The 20,540-nt window shown below is 38.6% G+C and overlaps 1 protein-coding gene across 1 annotated transcript in view; it reads right to left on the reverse strand.

Moving 5' to 3' along the window:
* The window catches only part of TMEM163 (transmembrane protein 163), a 97,893-nt gene that overhangs the window by 14,638 nt on the left and 62,715 nt on the right, over positions 1–20,540 (reverse strand). Inside the window, exon 6 of the mRNA XM_035897885.1 lies at positions 4,861–4,957. Within this exon, the coding sequence (XP_035753778.1) occupies positions 4,861–4,957 (97 nt within the window). The remainder of the gene's footprint in view (positions 1–4,860; positions 4,958–20,540) is intronic.

Consider the following 20,540-nt stretch of genomic DNA (forward strand, 5'->3'; position numbering starts at 1 on the left):
ATCCAGCACATGCACACCTACTTTTTACAGGAAATCTTACCCAAATATCTAAAAATCCTAGCTATATGATAAGATTAGGAGAGAAACAGTAAGATTGCCTTCAAAACCAACATGTTTCAAGACAAGTGGAAATTTGCCTCCAAAGGAAAATGAAGCATGTCTGCAAATTAAACGTAAGGTTACATGACAGACAGATCCTCTCTGGAGGATCTCATCATTTTTTATCCTCATCATTTACTCCTCTGTCCAAAAATCAGAGACCCATAACACAGTTTCTGATGCTTACTAAAAGTAATGTCCAAAGCTTCAAAAATGTGGGAGAAAAACATCCATTACACCTCTCACTGAGTATATTCGATATTGGTGGCTTCCAGGCTTTTTGGACAAATAGATCCCTTCACTTGCAATATTTCTCCTACATCTGCCTTATCATCAACCCAGTAATTCGTGACTTCGTGAATTAATTCATTTAAAAACACAATAAGCAATAAAATTCTATGGATCAGTTATTGGAAAACACTGCTCTACGTTGCAAATATTGAACCCTGAGGATTAATATACACCTCAATTACTTGAAAAGAAACTTTTCCCCATGACAGTAAGAAGTGTATAATTAATACAAATACAGAATTATATAGTAAGTATATAATTAATTCAATGGCCAACTCTCCTGACACAGAATGTCCCTTTTCAGGGCAGGCTTCTTTTTAATTATAATACAAATATAAAGTACTGTGAACAGGGAAAACCCTAAGTTTACCTAATAGTGACGATTTCTGAACTCACTGTTAACTGCAGGAGATGAAATCTACGGTTAAAGTTCTGTAAAGATATCAATTCAGTGCTCAACAGTGATTTGCAAAAATGAACATAAAACCCTGGTGACACCTATACCTTTGAATCCTGTGGGCTCTTCAGGCTTCCTCACCTAAAAATGGAGATAAAACTAAAAAGAAAGGTACAAAGAAAGTCAGTGATGACCAAAGATGGACCTTTAGCCCAACCCACTATGGCCATGGCTATTGTTGCATACAGAAAACACACACACTACCAGGAGTCAAAATTCCAGACAAACACTTTGTATAATTGATCCAGAATTATTCAGAAGTGCTGACTGTGCTTTTAAGATTTTAATCATAGCACCTTACAGTTAGAAAGCAGATACCCAATTGCTTGATCTGTTTAATTTCTTAAATTAAACTTGTCCATATCATACTATGTTCTCCAAATCTTACAGAAACTAAAATGAACTCAGAGAAATTATAACTGCTCCCAATTTTCAACTCTGAAAAAGTCACTGAAGTTTACCACAAATTAAGATGTAAGAAGACACATTATAGATCTGAGAACAATGCAGTCGTGTTGCTCTACACCAACATTGTGTTAATCTTGAATCCCCTACGAGCAGCACAGCAATGCATTCCAAACCATTTCTGCCTTCGAGACTGACAATACCAGCTTTGTGATCAGCAACTGAACACTAAGAGCAACATTTTCCAGTTGGGTCTTAGCCACATTATGTCCCCTAAAATTGAAGTCACACATCTAAAATTTCAGAAGACGCTTTGAAAAGTACCCACATCTTCAATGACCTTTGCTTCAAGAAAGACTAATAAAGATGTAAACTGCACCAAAAAAAATCATGCCACTGTGACTCACACGTGAAACTTATGTTGAAGCATACATCCTCTTAGTCTAGTGCAGAGCTCTTCACCCTAGTTTTATACTAGTTTGGGATGCAAGTGGAGTTACGCCACCTTTCCTTGGTCTTAATGTTCTGTTCTTGCTCACGCCATGAGGATAATCCCCTGCCATCAGAGTAGCACGTTAATATGAAATCCCAGTAATACAGAAATTGCCATCAGAAAATATTTCAGGTCACTGTTTTGATGCAGAACTCGTTACTTCACTGCTATGCAAAAAGCCATTAGCAGAAAACTCTGTTCTATTGTTTTTCCACACATTATAGCTAAATTACATTATAAGATATTACAGAAATTAGTATCATTAGCAATTAGTTCATTGGTGGTCCAAGAAGTAGAAGACAGCACCCTAGATAAAAGAGTAGAAGCAGAAACTTCTCCCCCTTACTGATTTAATTTGAGCAATTTCGACTGCTAAGATGCGATGGTATCGCCTGGGCAGCTGCAGATTAGTTGAGAACATACTCGATCAGCAAATACCCAAACAACTGGGAAGAATGACTATTTCTGCTTGAGACACAGAGCAGCTAAGGAAGCATTATGCAAACAGAAAATCAGCATCAGATTCAGGCACAGCTAGCGCAACTGAAAAGGTTTATTTTAACAACATCCTTTTCCCCTATTTTTAATGTAGCAATTCTTAGGCATAATACCTCACTGACCATGACTTGCAGCAGTAACACTGTCCTCTCGGTTTCCCCATTTTTCAGTGTTATTCTTAGTTGACAGAGAGATATTTCACCTGTCATGCAACCCTTACTGAATCAGTTTCCCACAGTGAGATGCAGTGAAAGACTTTGAAATGAGAATCCTTGACATGTCATTTAAGAGACACTGATCAGAAGTACCATCGTTTTTCATCCCTTGCTTTAACCTACTTTCCAGGCAGAATTGCAAGGTATGAAAATCCTTTACATGTGTGCATGTGCCTTCTACCCTGCCACTAGTCAGCCACAGTCTGTGCCCTGCTAGATACACCTTTCAAACCCTTGATAGTATTTGAGTGCCTAAATGACCGAGAACAGTCAGCCCGATGTCACAGGAACAAAATTACCTATTTATCCTGATACTGTGTCAAATGCAAGCAGTATCCACCCTAACTTTTACCTGCTTGACACAGTTTTAGTGCACTGAAGTCTGAATCCAAAGCAGTCTGTGACAAAAGGGATCTGTACAAACTATTCTTACAGGACACTTGAAATATAATGGGATCTTCTCTTTGCGGGTACCTTTCTGTAGCTCTGATTTCATGTTTTTTTCCTGCTGTAAATGCATTTCAAAAATTAAAAATGAAACATAAGGAAGTACAAAGTGTCTGCCAGTCATAAGTAACTTTGATGCTGCAAATAGGAGACATTTCTCCCCACGTAAGAAACTGAGCCCTCACCTGTAGACAGTACCTGTAATGATGGAAGAGTGAGATACAGATGATACCTTTTAAACTTTTGTTCCTACTGCTGGAATTACTGGGGCATCTGCCCACAATGAATTAAACTAAGACATCCAAATTAATCTGTCTACATTACCATGAATTCACCAAACAGGTGTTTTAATTATTATTGCAGCCTCTCTTCTTTACTTCTGCTTCACAGAGTCAAGACTATATATTTCATTTTCTCACTAAATAGGAGTCAAAATGTAGCCAGATGGCACTGTTTGGGTACAACCAAGTTAAGAAGTTGTCCTTTTGCTGGCCATCACTGTAAGATCTCCCCTCACCCTTACCAGATCTCCTTCAGCCTTACTGGCACAATGGCATCCATGCTCATGCCCTAACCCAGTTCTGTCAAAACGTTTTGGTTGAGTTTAAGAACTGACTATTAAAAGCGTTTAAGCTAACCTAGATCATTTTGACAGAAACAGGCTGGTGAACAACTACATGTGCTGTTATGCTGGCAGAGCTGAGGAGGCAGTAAATTATGAAGACTAGAAAAGAGGAAAAGTAAAATGCAAAGAGAAAAATGAACCACCTGGGGTCAAACAATGCACCTGGCTGCAATTCAGTAATGCATTAGTTCATGGGCTTTTTCTATGCTTCTCATCTTTGTCCAAATTTCACTAACTACTGAAAATAAGTTCCCGTAATTGCCCAGCTTCTTGGAAGTTTCCGTGAGAGCACAGGATCCAGTAGATCATCTACACTGCTAACAGTGGGTAAGAAGCTGAAATTCCATTTTGGCTTTTTTTTCCAGCTCTGCCTCCATCTCCTGGTTGAAAGCAAGGAGTTTAGGTTTCTCTCTAGTGATGTGTTGAGAATGGTACTTGGCAAGGTGAAGCCCTGATGCGAAAATCTGTGTGCACTTACAAATAGACCAAACTTTGTGAAGGCTGAATACAAAAGGTCCAAGTCAGGTTGCATATACAGTAACTGAACTGAAGCCTCATTTTGTTTGAGCACATTAAAAAGTTTTCTGGGAGTGCAATCATTGCCAAATGGCTTTCGCAGTGAGTAGCTGGTTTGGATGAGTAGAGGTCAGGGAAGTCAATACCCACTACTGATAGGAAGCAAGCAGGACAGGACAGAGCAGAGCTGAGAGAAAGGCTGCTGGGAAGAGCTGCTCTATAGGCCAAGTAGGGGCTGGCTTTCATAACCAAAAGAAAGCAGAGAGCAGGAGAAAAGCCCTTTGTGATGCTCCACAGTGAGCCAGTTGAAAAGCCAGCTCTTTCACCCAGCAACTGGAATTGGAGGCAAGAGCTGGAAAACAAAAAAATACAATCCAAAAATACATTTTTTCCACATTAAAAATAAAATACTGAATCCATTGGAGTAGTAAACTGTGGAAACATTCTCCTCATAAAATTCTACCATTTCATTAAGCCCAGAGAGACGTCCTCTCTGTAAGTGAACAGAGAGTCAGCATTTTATACAGTCCTGTATAAAAGTGATTCTGCTGAGAAAGATTTGGCCCATAAAGTTACCATGGAGAAGAAAAAATGGGATCAAGTCTATAGAAACCCATAAAGACTAGATTCCATCACATAAGGTGAAAATACTGCTTGAAGACTACAACTGGTATATGCAGCCAGGCAGGATATGCATCTGCTATAACTTTGCCAAGTTCAACGGGGCTTGTTGAAAGGAGACACTGGCCTTTCTCAGTCTCACTAGCAGTATAGCGAATAAAGAGAACATTTTAAACAACATGAATCACCTTACCACTTCTGGAAGCACCTTCTTCGCAAGATCATGGATGGCTTTGATCACAATACATAGAGATGACAGGAGGAATATGACACCCAAGATAACACAAGCTCTGGGAAAAAAGAGAAAAATAAAAAGAAATGTAAAGAACATAGTTGGACTTGTCAACTCTCCTACTGCTGAAGGATAACACACAACAGAATACTACTAATAAAAAAATCTTAAGGAGTTAAAGATAGAGACTTGAATTAAAGAAGAGAATGAAAAGAAATGTCCAGTTCTTCTCCAGTTGTGAAAATATATGTGAGAAGACAGGGCAGACCAGACAATGTTTCAGAATGAGAGAGAAAGACATGTCTTTTCTGCTCCTGATGATTTATCATAGAGTCCTCTAGAGGACTGTTTATTTGTTTGTTTTGCTAGGATCTCACATTAGAAATAATCAAGAGAACTTCATTCTCTTTACCAAACCAGGACAGATGTTTGGTAAATCTGGTCAGTAGCGTAACACAACCTGAAACATCTGTTTCCTCCCCAAATCTTCCAGAAAAAAGATTTTAAGTGCATATATAAAAAAAAAAAACAAAAAAACAGCAGGTTAGGTGCATTGCTTTGTAGGCTGTCCAAGGGTGTCCTAAATAAGGATCAGAGTCTCATCAGATTAGGTGCTGTGCAGAATTAGACTCTCTTCCTGCCCTGCAGAGCTTACAATCCCATCTTATAAAAAGAAAACAAATGGGTTAATGAAGAGAAGACAAAGTAATGGAGAATAATTAAGTTTTGTATAGGACACAGGCACAATGAGGTTTACAAAGCACATAACACATACCCAGAACTTCACAGTAAAAGAGAAAACTCTTGCTTTTGTTCAGACACACAGGCTAATACTACCTGAGATGGAGTTCCTGTTGTCATGAAATACTTCAGGATATAAGGCTTTGATTTCCTCTACACAAGACAATAATAGCCAGTTTATTACAGCACTGATATGTCCATAACTCCATTTTACTAATAGCTCTTCATATAGCATTCTATTACTACAGATAGTTATACAGTAAGAGCAATTTTAACATTTAAAGCATTAAATAGTTAAGAATCTATACATACATTTTTTTCTTCAAAAGTTGTATTTCTTTTGTTAGCTGTTCATCATTTGGAACCTATCTGTTAGCTCTGTTTACAGATGATATAATTATTCCAGTAGCACGCTACTATTTTCAACAGACATATATTCAGACATCAGGCCATCTGGTGGTTGGCAGCACACGTAATGTTCACATCAAGCTCAATCTAGAGACTGCAGTTGAACTGGCATTGCTCTGCCTAGGTCAGAAGCCGCAGCTGCAGTAGTGGTGCAGGTGAGTAGCTGGTTATTTTATTCCACAAGACAAGCAACACTAAACCACGCTGTGGACAACCCACATAATTCTACAGACAAGTTCTGCCCTTTTACAGAGGAGTACAGACAATGTAGAGGGTAGCATCCTTCCTAGCGACAGAGTGGTACTGTAGGTGAGGTATTTGTCTCAGGTAGGCAAAACCCTGCTAAACCTATTTTAAGGCAGATTTTTAACTCCTTTGCAGTAAATTGTAACACAGCCCTCGTTCTTGTTAAACATAACCTGTTGTAAAAAGTAGACGGAAAAGGCTTGAGACAGTCTGATTATCCTAGAATCCTTCCCTAGACTCAAACACAAGAACTAAAACCTGGCCCACAATCTGTGATAGAGGAAGAAACCCACAGGAAGGATTCTCTGCAATCCTGAAGCAAGAGGTGATCTTTAAGTAGTAATATGGATGGGAAGAAAGCTCATCTCCCAAAAAGAATGAGTAAAATTGAAAATGAGAGGGCTTTCCATTTTCCATTGCATATTTGCAAGCAGGTCCCTGTTCTGCAATAGATTCTTTGCAGTTTCCCTCTACCTGAATGGATCACTGCACAGAGATCTGCCCGGAGCCTCTTGACATACTTTTGTCAAACTCAAACCTTTTCAGTACCACCTTTATGTATTACTTCTGTAATATTTAGCACTGTCATAATCCAAGAAGGTTATACTGCCGAATCCTTCACAATAGATTCTGTTGTAATCATTATTTTATTTTTTTGGATGAGGTACAGAAACACATACTGAAAGTTCTGCTTATTTACCTGGGACAAATGCAGGCATTAGGCAACTTGAACACAGAACCCGTCCACAAAAGTTGGCTGATTTGTCTAAGGCCATTTCCTGAGCCAGTGACAGGCTGACATAAGATACATACACTTCATGCTAGAATATGCTGACATTTCATCTGAAAGCAACACTGCAAGACAAGCTTTCCTATCATTCCCAGCAGGCTTAAACCAACATAGCCACAAATCTGAGAGTTGGAAACAACAGATTAAACTTCCTTGTGCCAATATGCATTGTTGAATGCCAAGGGTATGGGAAAGAGAAGACAGCAAAGCATCATCACTTTCCTTTAGCATACCTTCTATTCGCTGCACACATCTTCTGCAGAAGACAGGCAAGGCCTCAAGCTGCACCAGGGCAGGTTTAGGTTAGACATTAGGAAAATTTTTTTATATGAAAGGGTTGTTAGGCATTGGAATGGACTGCCCAGGGAAGTGGTTGAGTCCCCATCCTTGGAGGTATTCAAAAGACGGGTAGACGAGGTGCTCAGGGACATACATGGTTTAGTGGTGGGATGGCAGGGTTATGTTAACGGTTGGACTTGATGATCTTCAAGGTCTTTTCCAACCTAAACGATTCAATGATTCTAAACATTCCCTGAGGGCTTGACAGAGCCTTGCTGGCATGAGTCTAATGTGTCCAGGGGACCAGCACTTGCCCAGACCACTGGCTGGATTCAGTCCTCACATATGTTGGAGTTTGGGCTTATCTCTGTAAACTCTCCAACCACCCAAGCCTAACGGCAAGTATTTTGCATCTTTGCCTATGCCAGCAGATAAGTAATGACTTCAGAAACCTTGCGCTGCTCCTCTTATTCCCCAGATAAGTTTTACTATGTCAAAAGAATTCCCATACACCTACTTAACCAGAAATAGCTGAAAGTAGAAAGAAAAAAGGAAGATGTTAAGAACAGTGACAAGGGTATTAATAGCAGACAGAAATGCAGTCTTGAGGTTTGAATCAGCATTCAGTCATCATATTTAGCAAGCCTAGCTTCTCCTTTATATGCTGGCTTTTGGAATCCATAGCCATGCAAAATTCATGAGTAATGGCATAGTGCTTTAAGTGAAAAATACACATTTCTTGTCTTCTTGAGCGTATCATTTTATCTGCGAAACCACTAGAACAAAATACTGCATGGTGTCTTCTTTCAATCTCATTTGCCAGAAAAATAATTTATACCTAGACTGCAAATCATGCAAAGTTCAACTACAGCTGTACAAAATAAGAAACCTCCAAAAATTAATCTGAAATTTTAACTGTAGTACATAATAAACAAATTGTAACTGGTAAGCTTGCCATATTTTCAAGTCATTAGACAATGAAAACTTCAATACAAGCCTGCTAAATTCCATCTGCTAACAATTACTCAACTGCTTTGTAACTAAATAGTGTTTCCAACTGCACACGAAGGCTGTTAGTGCCAAGGTTGTTGGCAAATGCAATTTCATTAATAACATTCAATTAAATTAGATGATCCAACTGCCATTTCTAAACAAGTTAGAGTCAACTCAGAAGCACCTATAAAAACTAATGGAAGAGGAGTTAGACAGAAGCGAGGTTTGACTGAAAAGCTAGTGAAAATTTTACGGATAACCCTGGCTTGGAATCACCATAGTGCAATAAATGCTCCTTGATCTCCAGGTCCCCCATGATCACTGTCAGCGATTCAGACACTCGGGAGCAACTGGTGGTCCACCTGATGCCCTCCTATTCCAGAACATTAGCATCTTCTTGCTAAGACATGAGGGTACTCTGTTGCGAAACACCCATGATGAACAGATCTCAACGTATCATATGCCACCAGTACCACTTACTTACACCTCCAGCACCTATTGAAGATCGTGTAATTTTACAGCCATTTCTATGTGAGTTAGTATAAGAGCTTCCCACTATATATATAGTACGTTGTTAGAGACATAATTATCTATAATGCAAAATAATTGATCACTACAGGTTTAACAGGCAACAGAAAAGATCTAATGAAGAATGCATGAATCTGAAATCTACCTCAGTTCTATGTAATATATTGCCTCTAAAAAGAAAGAGGAACAGAGATAATTTAGTCAAAAAAATGTAAAACATAATAGAAAACAATTATTTAATTTTCAGAAACAATAAGCTTTCTGGAATCTTTCAGAATGCAGTAGAGTTTAAAGAATAATAGATTAATTCAGAAAGGACAAGGTGGGGGCATCTCTCTGATATCCAGGCAATAATCAACTTTTAGGTCAATTAAAGCTCAAACTTCCACAGGTTTTTTTCTCAGAGCAATGGAACTTGGAACATAAGAGTAATTAAAACTATATCATTAAGTTGTTGGTAAAGAGTATTTAATATTACGATTTTAACAGTGAATCCACCAAGTCTTCCTTAGTTTCCTGTAGGTCTTGGTAGCAGATCATGTTCTGCTGAAGATACTTCTTGGTGTGTTTTTGATGCACTATTTCTACCTGAAAATCCAGAAGATACTATAAAGTATAATTCATTGCATCAAAAAATGAACTCATAAATTTTGTCAGCTTTTCAATATAACTTTGTCACAGATGAAATGTACTGTTAAATCAGTTGTACTGCAGCCTCAGGCATTGAGAATGAAATTATTCAGACTTTCAAAGACTTTATACAGCTTTCGAGCTTCAGTTACTGCTAGTTAACTTCCAGTGGAATTCAGAAACATGATTGTGTCTAAATCCTAAAAACTAAACTCATGCCTCCAACCTAAAGCTTGGTTCTGGGTATGCTACAACCTGACAATTTCCAAAAGACATTCTTCTGAAAGCAGTACTACAACCCATATACAACCCGTTTATATTTATACAACCCTATAAATATCCATTTTGTGTTACACCAGTCCTGGATATTTGCACTCATGCCCATCAAAATAAGATCAGTATAACTGTATTACATGATATGCAGCTGCCACCTCATCCTTTCTGTAACACATTACCCGTATGGAGCTCTAATAGACACAATTCTTCATTTTTATGACAAATTCTCACAACACATAAGGAAACCAGAAAAGGAAATCTATCACTGCAAGCACCTAACAGTCTTTCCCTTGATCAAAAATCTGTTACTTTGCATAAGTTAATGGCTTTTAAGCAAGTAGCTATGAAAGGTACTGAGATTCAGGGGGTTCCCAACTCCACAAACTGTCAATTTTCAAGCTGCTATTACTAAGTTAACATTTTTTTCCCCTCTTTTTATCACAAAATTGATTTCCTAAGGAGAAAAAGTCCAATTATTTAATTCATTTGCATCTAGCAAACACAGCAAAGCAGCCTTCTACTTCATGGATTTATCCTTAATTCTGTCTTATATTTGTAATTATTTGTTACAATTCCCTACAGGTAGTGATAAGACTAAAATTCTGTAATATTTCCATCATAGATCTAAAGACTAACCTCACAGATCTTGATGGTGAGTAATCTTCAACGTAGCAAAGCAATTTTACCTTTAGCATGGCTCTTGCCAAACTGAAACTCTTTACATGAGTCGACCCATTCCAGCCAAAGGGACTGCTCTTCCGTGTAAGCAGCAGTCAGCCTGAAGTAAGACTGCAGATTTAGAGTCTCAGCTACTTGTTTTGTAACATTTTGTAATAAATAAATAGATAATAATAATGAAGTTACAAATACACCCCCAGTGACAAGCTCTGCTATATACTACCTCAAAAGAGATCTGGGGTAAGCTACACAAGGGTGACTGGTAACAGTTTTCCTCATATCAATTGACTGCTGTAAAATAGCCACTGCAAGAGGCTTCCCTTGTTAATTATCACCCTGCTATCTTTCTGGCGAATGGAATAGAGTAACACAGTACCAACGAGGGTTTGTAATGAAGCTCTTGGTAATTACTTCTCTCAAGTCAATCTGCTCTCACATGCAGCAAAGGTGGTAAAACAGAATTAGGGATTCAGAAAAAAATTAGTGATGCATACAAATACAATCTACAAAAACGTGTTAACTTTCTCTTAGCAGCTCACAGTGACAGTTGTTTTGGGGCAGTGGAGAGGGAAAGGCATCTCATGTACTTGGTAGCATGTCTGTTACATCCTGGAACCTATTTTACCACTACACTTCAAGTTCATTAAAATAGTCCCTGAAATGTGATGACACCATGTGGAATAAAACAAGATTGTCAGTAGCAGTTTAATTACTTCCCAGTTTTGTTAACATATGATACAACTAAAATGCAATATTAAAAACCTAACCTTCTTGTCAAATACTGCACTGTTCTCCCACCTTTTTTATTCATTGCTGTATCTCAGATTACTTCATCTTTTTTGATTACATGGGTTATTTTATTTTTTATTACTTTTGCCAATGTAATGAACCTCACAGAACAGCCCAGGTTGGAAGGGACCTCAAAAAATCATCTGGTCCATGGGAAAGGGAGCCTAGATGAGATTATCTAGCACCCTGTCCAATCGCATCTTGAAAACCTCCCGTGATGAGGACTCTACCAAGTCCCTGGGGTTGTTATTCCAGTGACTGATAGTTCTCACTGTAAAAAATCTCTTTCTTGTATCAAGATTACTTACTTTATTCATGGAAAACATCACTTACCTTATTCATGGAAAACATTTTAATAATTTCAGCAGAGCTACAGAGATAAACATGACAAAGAGAACTGTGAGAAAAGTCATTATAAACCATTAGCATTTGTATTAATAGTCTTGAGATAGAAGCTGTATTCTATATTTCAAAGCTGCCATCAAAACAAGCTTCAATTCTTCATCCAATTCTCTGGCAGCTACAACTCTACAAATAAAACATAATACTCCTAATTTCCACATATGATTGTTACCTTCCAAGAGCCAGTTTACTCTAGTTTAATTCTGTATTTTCTTGATTGTTAAGAATCTTACCATGATATATTTTTCTAAGATAAATGAGTTTTCCATCATGGGAACAGTGGAACAGTTTGCCCACAGAGGTTTCAGAGTCTCCATCCTTGGAAGTTTTCAAGACCTGACTGGACAAAGTTCTGAGCAAACTACTCTGATCTCACAGCTGAGACTGCTTTGAGCAGGAGCCTGGACTAGAGACCTCCTGAGGCCCCTTCCAACCTGAATTATCCTATGACTCGATGAATTTTTATTCACAAAATCTTTATCTCTGCAGGCTCTGTCAAGATCTTTCAGCACTAATGGCTCCTAATAGCCCACAGAAAAGGGAACGTTAAAATCTCTACAGGCTGTTTTCATCGCTGGAGTGAAGAGGTAGCGTTAAAACTATTACTTTGCAAGGAACTATAACTTAGCATTAAAATGAGCTGCAGGCCAATAAGAGCAATATGAGGTCTACACCCAGGAGTAATGTGAGCTTTTTCAGTAAAGCCGAGCAAATCAGTTTCACAATGGATGCAGGATCTAATCTCTGAATAAACCCACTAATGAAACCTCTGAAGTTTAAATAAGAAAAAAAATAAATTATTAAAGTAATTCATTTAATAAAAACGGTAAATGTATTAATTCCTGTTTCCCTATGATTTGAAAGAATTTTAGTATTAGTGGGTGACAGAGTGAATATCATGTATGGAATCATTCAGGGGAAATCATATGGCACAACATGCAAGGCAATTGCCCAAGAGATTTTTGCTGTGTCAGGAGTTAGGAAAATATATCTGAGCGTACAGTAGTCATTCACTTTCTAATTCTGTGTATCTCTACACATTTTTCTCAGTTTCTTCTGTGTCAGCCACATGACAGGAACCCTTTTGTATCTCTTCACTTTGCTGGTACTCTTGTTTTCGTTCTTTCTTCCCATAACCAAATACAAATTAAATTCTGTGAATGTTCCTTCATTAGTCACTTGGAGCATACAATAATCTGCACCACATTTCTTCTAGATGAGAGGCAGTCAGTCTGTTTAAACAAAGCTGGGCCTACTTTCATTTAATATTTGTATTACAGCAGCTATTACGGTCTCATTACAGTAGCCAAGTATAACATTCCAGTCACAGCCAGCCCAAGATTTTCAAGCGTAGGCAAAATTGAATTCTGATACTCAAAGGGTGAGAACTCAGGAGGAAAAAGCTCAATTTTTCGTCACCAACAAATGATTTTCTGGTGGCAAACCAGTGGGTTCTAGTCAATGGGGATGAAGTGGAGCAGGGTAGAGAAAATGGAAGAGGACTCAGAACTAAGTCAGTGGCAAAGAGTATGGAAAGGGAAGAGGTCAGAGGATGTTTTGGAGAGAAGTGGCTGAAAGTGTTTGTTCTGGCTTGCAGTCATTTGGATGGCTGGGGATGTTGCAGATGTGGGCCTCTCTCTGCTTTCTCTTCCCTTGATCTCAGCTGCAATCCATGTCCTTCCAAGACCCACATCTTTTCTTCTCCTCACAGCCACCTTCTACTCCACAGCAGCCTGTTTGCTATCTACACATCCTAATCTGCTGTCACACAGTGAGGAACAGGAGGAATTGAGCAAGGACCATTCCTGCCACCAAGAAAGGGTATGTAAAGAAGCAGGGGAGAGGCCTAAGCAGCTGTGCTAGGAACATCTGGATGCACAGCAATAGCCACCCCGACGCAGCAGAGGCAGGTGATGGCGAAACCTCTGTGGCTGGGTACCATATCTCTACAGCAGGAAAGGGCCTGTTCAGCCTACTGCACACTGTGCCGCGAGCACAGCTCTGCTGCCCATTATTTTAAAAAGGGGCATTAAAATTACAGTGCAGCCAACATTACAGTGTTCACTAACATTTGTTCTTTGCTACCCATTCTGCAATACTGCTGAGATAATTCTAGCCACATTTTTCATTAGGGTGACAGCCAGAACTGTGAAGACTGTAAAATCTGCCCCTTAAATCCATTGAAGGGCTTACTCTAAAAATAACAATTACTAGCCACTCTGGTGTATTTCTGTAATACACAGGCAAAAGATGCAGTATCAACCTCAGTCTTGAGATTTCTGCTTCTTCGTCATGCTCTACTGCTAATCTTAAGCTTCTTTGTGTCCAATTAGACAGTTATAGTGCTTGTTTATGTTTGCGATGTAGCTTATCTTTTACAAGGTTTAGTTACTGAGGAGGGCTTGGACACCAGACTGTACAGAGTCATAGCTGTTCGGAGTATTTACACCTGCCTGTTGCTGGGTGAAGAGGGAACAGAGTCACTTTAAAATGCACTTTAAAAGGAATGAAGTGGGCTCAGTGTTCATCACACATGTTCCATAATCCACCTCCAACTGCCAGAATCCAGATCAGCATCGTTACAGCTACTCCTTTTTTTCACCATAGAAAAGAAAAAAAAAGATTACAAAATAAAGAGAATTCAAGAAATAGTCCGAATTATCATTGAAAGCCAATTTCTCAATTACTATATTAAAAAAATATACTGTGTTATCACATGGTTTAACCTCTTCTTAAAGAACATGGAGGGGAAAAGCTGTTTATATCTGAGACTCAGATTAGTTTTGCTTGGGATCCATTTCACGCTGAAAATGTTATAGGCCTTCTAAAACTTTTATTATCCTCAGGAGTTCAACTAGTCGCTGCAGAGCAAGGTATTTACATCCTTTAAAATAATGCAGCTGAACTGGGGCAACAGTTCCATAAATAATTTGATTTTCCAGGTATTAAATATCTGCCAATAAAAGCTAACAGACATTGCTACAACTCAGAAATTTTGACGACCTATTTTCTAGTCCCCGGTCTGCACAGACTGTACAGTTGCACTCACGGTACACCTGCCTCATAACCACCCTCGCGGCTTGTGAAGAGCTGATCACTGCTCCTGGCCTTGTAGCAGGTGATCAGAGATTCTGTCATTCCCCTGAAGCTGGAAATTAGAGCCTTCTGAGAATTTTTGTAATGTTCATTTTTATGGTGATTATCAAATTCCAGTGCAGAACACCACCATATCCCTGATTTTATATATATATACCTATGTGTAAATACTAGGCAATATACACAAATGCTGTCTAATCAACTACCAGTGAAGTAAAAGGAAAGGCTTTCATAAATTAAATAGATTTTGGATCTAGCTCCAGTAAAATCATTGCCAAGTCTACAGATGCCACACTTTTAGAAACAGATTTTAGAATGTATAAATATATACATTTGCTATTTCATATTTAATATAAATTCTATGTGTGAGGATTTTGTGTGTGTGCGTGCATAAATGTATGCATACATGCTTTTCTGCCTGGATAAGAGCAAAGTTTATGATTGCTTCACTTTTGCCTGAATATGGGACAGTAGATTTATGCAGAAACGATGCAGTTTAGTAAGTCAGATGAATGAAGCATCTTTTAAATTTGCATATACCACTGTACCTGGATGTAGTAATTTGGCTAAATATTTCAGAAAATGGATTACAAATTTTCGGTGTCATTAAAATGAAACTATGTTTCTCCTCCTATAAAGCAGATATCCAAGCACAGGTGAGCACTTATTTTGAAAACTGCACTGTGCTCCACTGGGTAGGTAGGAGAGACATCCATGTGCCACGTGAGGACCAACTCATGGTGGCTGAGAACTAAACAAGAGCTGCAGAGGCAGGTTCTTAGCTCTTTGCAGTTTGCAGGTTATCTCCATGCATCTGACATTTTTCCAGATCACTTAGCTATTCCATTCACTCATCACAAAAGTTTTTCCTCCAGCCACAGAGGTTTGCCCTGAACTGTGGGTAGGCGTGGATTTTGCCATCTGTGCGCTTCAAGTCTCTTTCGTATGTATGGCATAGATAAAATTATCCACAGTTTTTTCAATGTGACTGATATGTTGGGTCTGAATTGAGAGGATTATTTTCATTCAACACTACCTAAATAGACAGTGCTCATTTAGTTGGGCTAACCAGTACAGCAGAGCCAATCTGCACATGAAAATTTAAATACGGTACTCATTCTGAAAATCAGGGGGGTTTAATTGTGTCAACCAAGAGAGAATATACTCTGCAACCATATAAATGAGTATGCTCTCTTATTTGAATCAGAGGAAAAGAAAGAAGAGCCAGACCTAACCTGGCAGTATGACAGCCATTTCCTCCCAAACTAGGTGGTTTCTAATTCTTTTAAGCTTTGGGTGCAAGAGTAGGATAAGTCATACTGCATGCCTAAATGTAATACAATATAACAATGTAATTCAATATAACTTTCATAAGGCTCCCCATTACCCCGGGGTAAGTATTCTCAAGTGGTGTCATCTGAACATAAGCAAGAGAGAAAAAAGGGTTACAATTACTTCAGAAGGAGAGGCTCCCTCTGTATTAGGGTCTCACCTGTTATCACATTTTCTCAGTAAACAAGAAGTCTTTACACAAACTCACCAGCCACTAACTCTCCACATTTGCCCAGCAGCCACACAGATGTGCCCACTTCTTTACCAGCAGGCATGGCTCTGCAGGAGGTGGCAATGGTAATGGCTCTTTGCAGAATCTGCACAGGGCAGTTATAAAGTAATAAAGGGCAATTCCAATGATCACCCTCAAAGCAAAAATCACTGGCAGGATGAAAGCCTCCAGAGTGCCCTGGACTAGACCATAAGCAACTGGACAAGAGACTATAGAGCAAAAGTAGATTTGCAACTCAAAGAGATAATGTAGTACAAAGCAGTAAGGTATCATTTCATACAGCACTTTTCCCTAGCAACTGAGGAAGGATACCATGTACATATCTGATTTCCCCTGTCTTCCAAAAATGAATTGCACCAGAAAGTAAAGAGCAGGAGAACAACAATCCATAAGATATCCACGCTGACAAAGGGAACACCAGAGCAAAGGACAGATCCTTCGGGTACATTCAATTCAGAGTGGGAGTCTACTTACCATACATAGAGTTGTACAGATGATTTTATTATTGCTCTTTACTTAAGTCTAAATTTCAGAAAGAAGGTAACTAAGCAACTGGTCAGGATTTCTAATCACTTGACTAGGCTTCTCCAAAGATCACATGCCTCAGAAGATGTCAGGTTATAAAACAAAAACTCTTCAAAGCTGTATCCTTCTGCTTGATAAACATCCACTGATTCGTGGCAACGTTTGAAACACTAACATGCCTACTTGCTGCACTGCCCCGTTTACCTGAAGAGGCTACTCACAATCAAAAACTGAACACAAGGCATACTCTGTGAAAAGGTAACTGACAGAGAGTACATACCATGGAAAGCGATTGGTACACTGGTAATGTTGTAGTCGTTGGGTATTATAAAAAGGCTGTTGATATCATTAACATGCTTCATAAAATGTTTTTAAATATCCTAGTTCCCATGTCATACTGTTACATGGGGGTAAGTTTCACTCCTAGTGCATGAAGTCCTAGGAAAGGGTCATAATATCCTTGTTTCCTTCCTTCTTTCTTTCCTTCCTTCCTTCCATATCCCTATGTAATGGATAAACCATGTATATATATAGATAGATATCCACATGGTGGATTCCTAGAGTTGTGTGACAACTGAAAACCCCAGTGAACCACCACCAGGTTCTTCTGTCATCAGACAGAAAAAAGGCACAACAATGCTGAGAACTTATAAACTGAAGCTATATATATACACACAGGCTGGAAATAAGATGTACATCTCTATCATTGAGCTTAATTAAACATAGGGGCAGGGTAGTGGAGGATGTAAGAGATTTTCTAATTGTTGCATCCAGCATTCCAATTGTGAAGTCAGGTTTCCTATTTACTCCATTCCTGACAAGTCGTCAAATATCTTTCTTAGAGATTGATTTCAGCTCAAACGAAGTTAGAAATTCTTGGACTAAGCTCTTACACTTGTGCTCTTCTGGATGCCAAAATAGATGAGAATACCAGTTCATTCTCCCCATAATTTAAGAACCTATTAAGAATCAAATCCTCGGGGCAGGCATTTTTCACTTGCCTAATAGGTTCAGCCTTCTGACAGTATCAAACCTAGCTGCCACAGCTGAGGTATAATGTATGGAGATGAAAGTTAAGTTACAGACACATAGAAAAGTTTTTAGATAAAGTCTAATTGCAAAGCTGCAAAGACTGAAACACCTTACCAGTTCTCGATCCATTGTTTTTAAACCTAGCATAAAGTGAGAAAAGATATGCAAAATAAATACATGAGCAGAGGTAACTGAAGCCACTTACTGTTCAAGGTAAAGTGTCATCTTTCCCACAAAGAAAGAGCACTCCAGAATCATACGTTGCCCCACTGAGGAAAGGAATGTCTATTTTCTCCTGTCAAAAAGCTTACTCAGTAGCAGGTGCAGATATGACAGATACCTGCACCCTTGTCTGCCACACAGTAGAGTCTATCTTCTTCTTATTTTAATAGTACTGCCAATGTTTTGGACGAGAGCTTCACCAATATAAGAAAAAAAAAAAAAAAAAAAAAAAAAAGACATATCTGCATTCACTATGTATTATGTCATGGCAACACAGGGCGCCACGAGTTCATTAGAAACTATTTGCCCATGATACAATTTAATTTTCTTATTACAGTAATAAAAGAAAGAATAGCCGAGTCTGACATATGCAATCAAAAAAAAAAAACCAAACCCAACCACCAAAACAGTGAAAGAAATGTGAGCTTTCTGTTCCTGGCGCAATCCAGAATACTCATTATGACTGAGGTTTCCTATTTACTCTGGCACTGGGTTAAGAAAGATCTTGATAGACTGGTTCTTGGGAAACACAGAATTTAACTTGGTACCATCAACAAAATAATATATAATAAACACCAGCTGCAACTGTCAAGAATCACTACGTTAAATATGCTGTACAGAGTTAGTTTTTGCAATACTGAACATACAAGCTCAAACAAAACCCAGCAGCCAAAAAAAAATCCTAGGAGCAATGGATCCTACGGACATAAGCAGATACTCAGTCCTGCACTGCACTGTACAGAAATGCAAGATTGCAGCTCTGTAACATAATGATGGGGATATTGCTTTATAGCCTAAGAAGCAGCACTACTCCCTTCACTCCGTTTGACCTGAACAGGCTGCCAACTAACTCTATTAACATACCGTGAGCAGAATCCTGTTTTCCTAAGAAGAGGGAATCAAACAAGAGATGTTTCCTTTGTTCACAGTTTTAAGAGCTTTCCAAGCAACTATACATAAAAAGCTCCATCTTTTATAGCTTTTTCACAAGGCTGTGTGCCTGAAGTTTGTTACTCTGTTTTCTCGATCGTTCCTTTTTTAGTGTATTTCTCACTTTCTCTTCACACACACTTCCAGCACTCCAATCCAAGTCCTGAATTTAACAGATCAAAGAGCCACCCTTTGGCTGTATAGCTAGTTACTAGTTCAGCCTCTCATGAGATGTTTTCCCAGGTCCCTAATCCTTCAGTCTCCTATTAAGAAATTACTTCTACTGCTATTTACTGGGTTTATTTATACACATGAAAAGCCACTGTTACCACATCAATTTCAATAAAATTCTTCCTTCAACAGAATTTAGATTTGCTTCAGCAGACCAATAAGCTATTATGTTGCTAAAAATTTACTAAAGAGCAGAATATTCAAGAACATTTGTACACCGGTTATGGAGAGAAGGAAGGGGGACCATTCAGATTTCTTTGCGCACCTTGAATGGCTTGGTGATCATGCAATGTTCAAATCACCAAACAGAAGATTGGATTCAGACCTTTAACCTGACAACCTGCTCCAATCGCCCCTGCTTTGAGCAGGGGGTTGGACTGATGACCTCCAGAGGCACCTACCAACCCCAGCTGTTCTACAGCACAGCACTGCACAAAACTCATACCATGAAGTAATAAGCTGTACCTGGCCCAAAGTGGTGGGTCCACTACATTCTTACAGTCTGGTTTATCAGCTACATCAGAGTATATTCCTTCCTCTTAGTTTCTCCTCTTATTAAGAACAATAGGAATTGCAAGAATTTTATTTTAGTCCTAAATTTTCACCTTTTGTTGAGATTCAAAATTATTTCTCAAGTTACGTCAGCACTCTTTTCTTTCTTGGATTTCTTGATCATTGCACCTCTAAGTTTCCTGCATGTTAACTTGCAGCGCAGCAGATCACACTGAGCAAACCAAGCACTCATGAACTATGTACTCTGACTCTCCTCCCAGATATCTGTAGTCCTTCCCAATTCTTGCATTGGCTCAAGACCTACAATTCTTTCAACAATTTTTCTAAGATGCATGAAAATATAGTAGCCTGGTTTTACCCTCTTTTATTTGACTGCCAAAACAGAAAGATGGTTAAGTGTGAAACTATCCAGAAAGTACCAGTAACAAACACATCAAATTTTCATCCCACTCCTACATACTCTTTCCTTAATGAGCCAGCTAGGCAGAATCAAGCTGTGTCTCATATGGCCTTCAATCTTACAGTGGTTTATACCTGATCTTCGTGAATATTCATTATGTTTTCAAAGCCATTTGGTATATTTAAAAATAAAGCATAAAAATTTCATCACAATTTAAGACATACCTGGAACATAACCAGATACATCTTTTCCACAATGACTAAAAAATATTCTCATCAATAAAAGACTTAAAAAGCCTGCCAGCTTTAGCTTCTCAAGCCCATCAATATAAAAGAATTTTCAAGAAGACCAAATCGCAGAGGTAAGTT

The sequence above is a fragment of the Egretta garzetta genome, unplaced genomic scaffold (genome assembly GCF_000687185.1).
Source record: "Egretta garzetta isolate BGI_Z169 unplaced genomic scaffold, ASM68718v1 scaffold197, whole genome shotgun sequence".
NCBI lineage: Eukaryota > Metazoa > Chordata > Aves > Pelecaniformes > Ardeidae > Egretta > Egretta garzetta.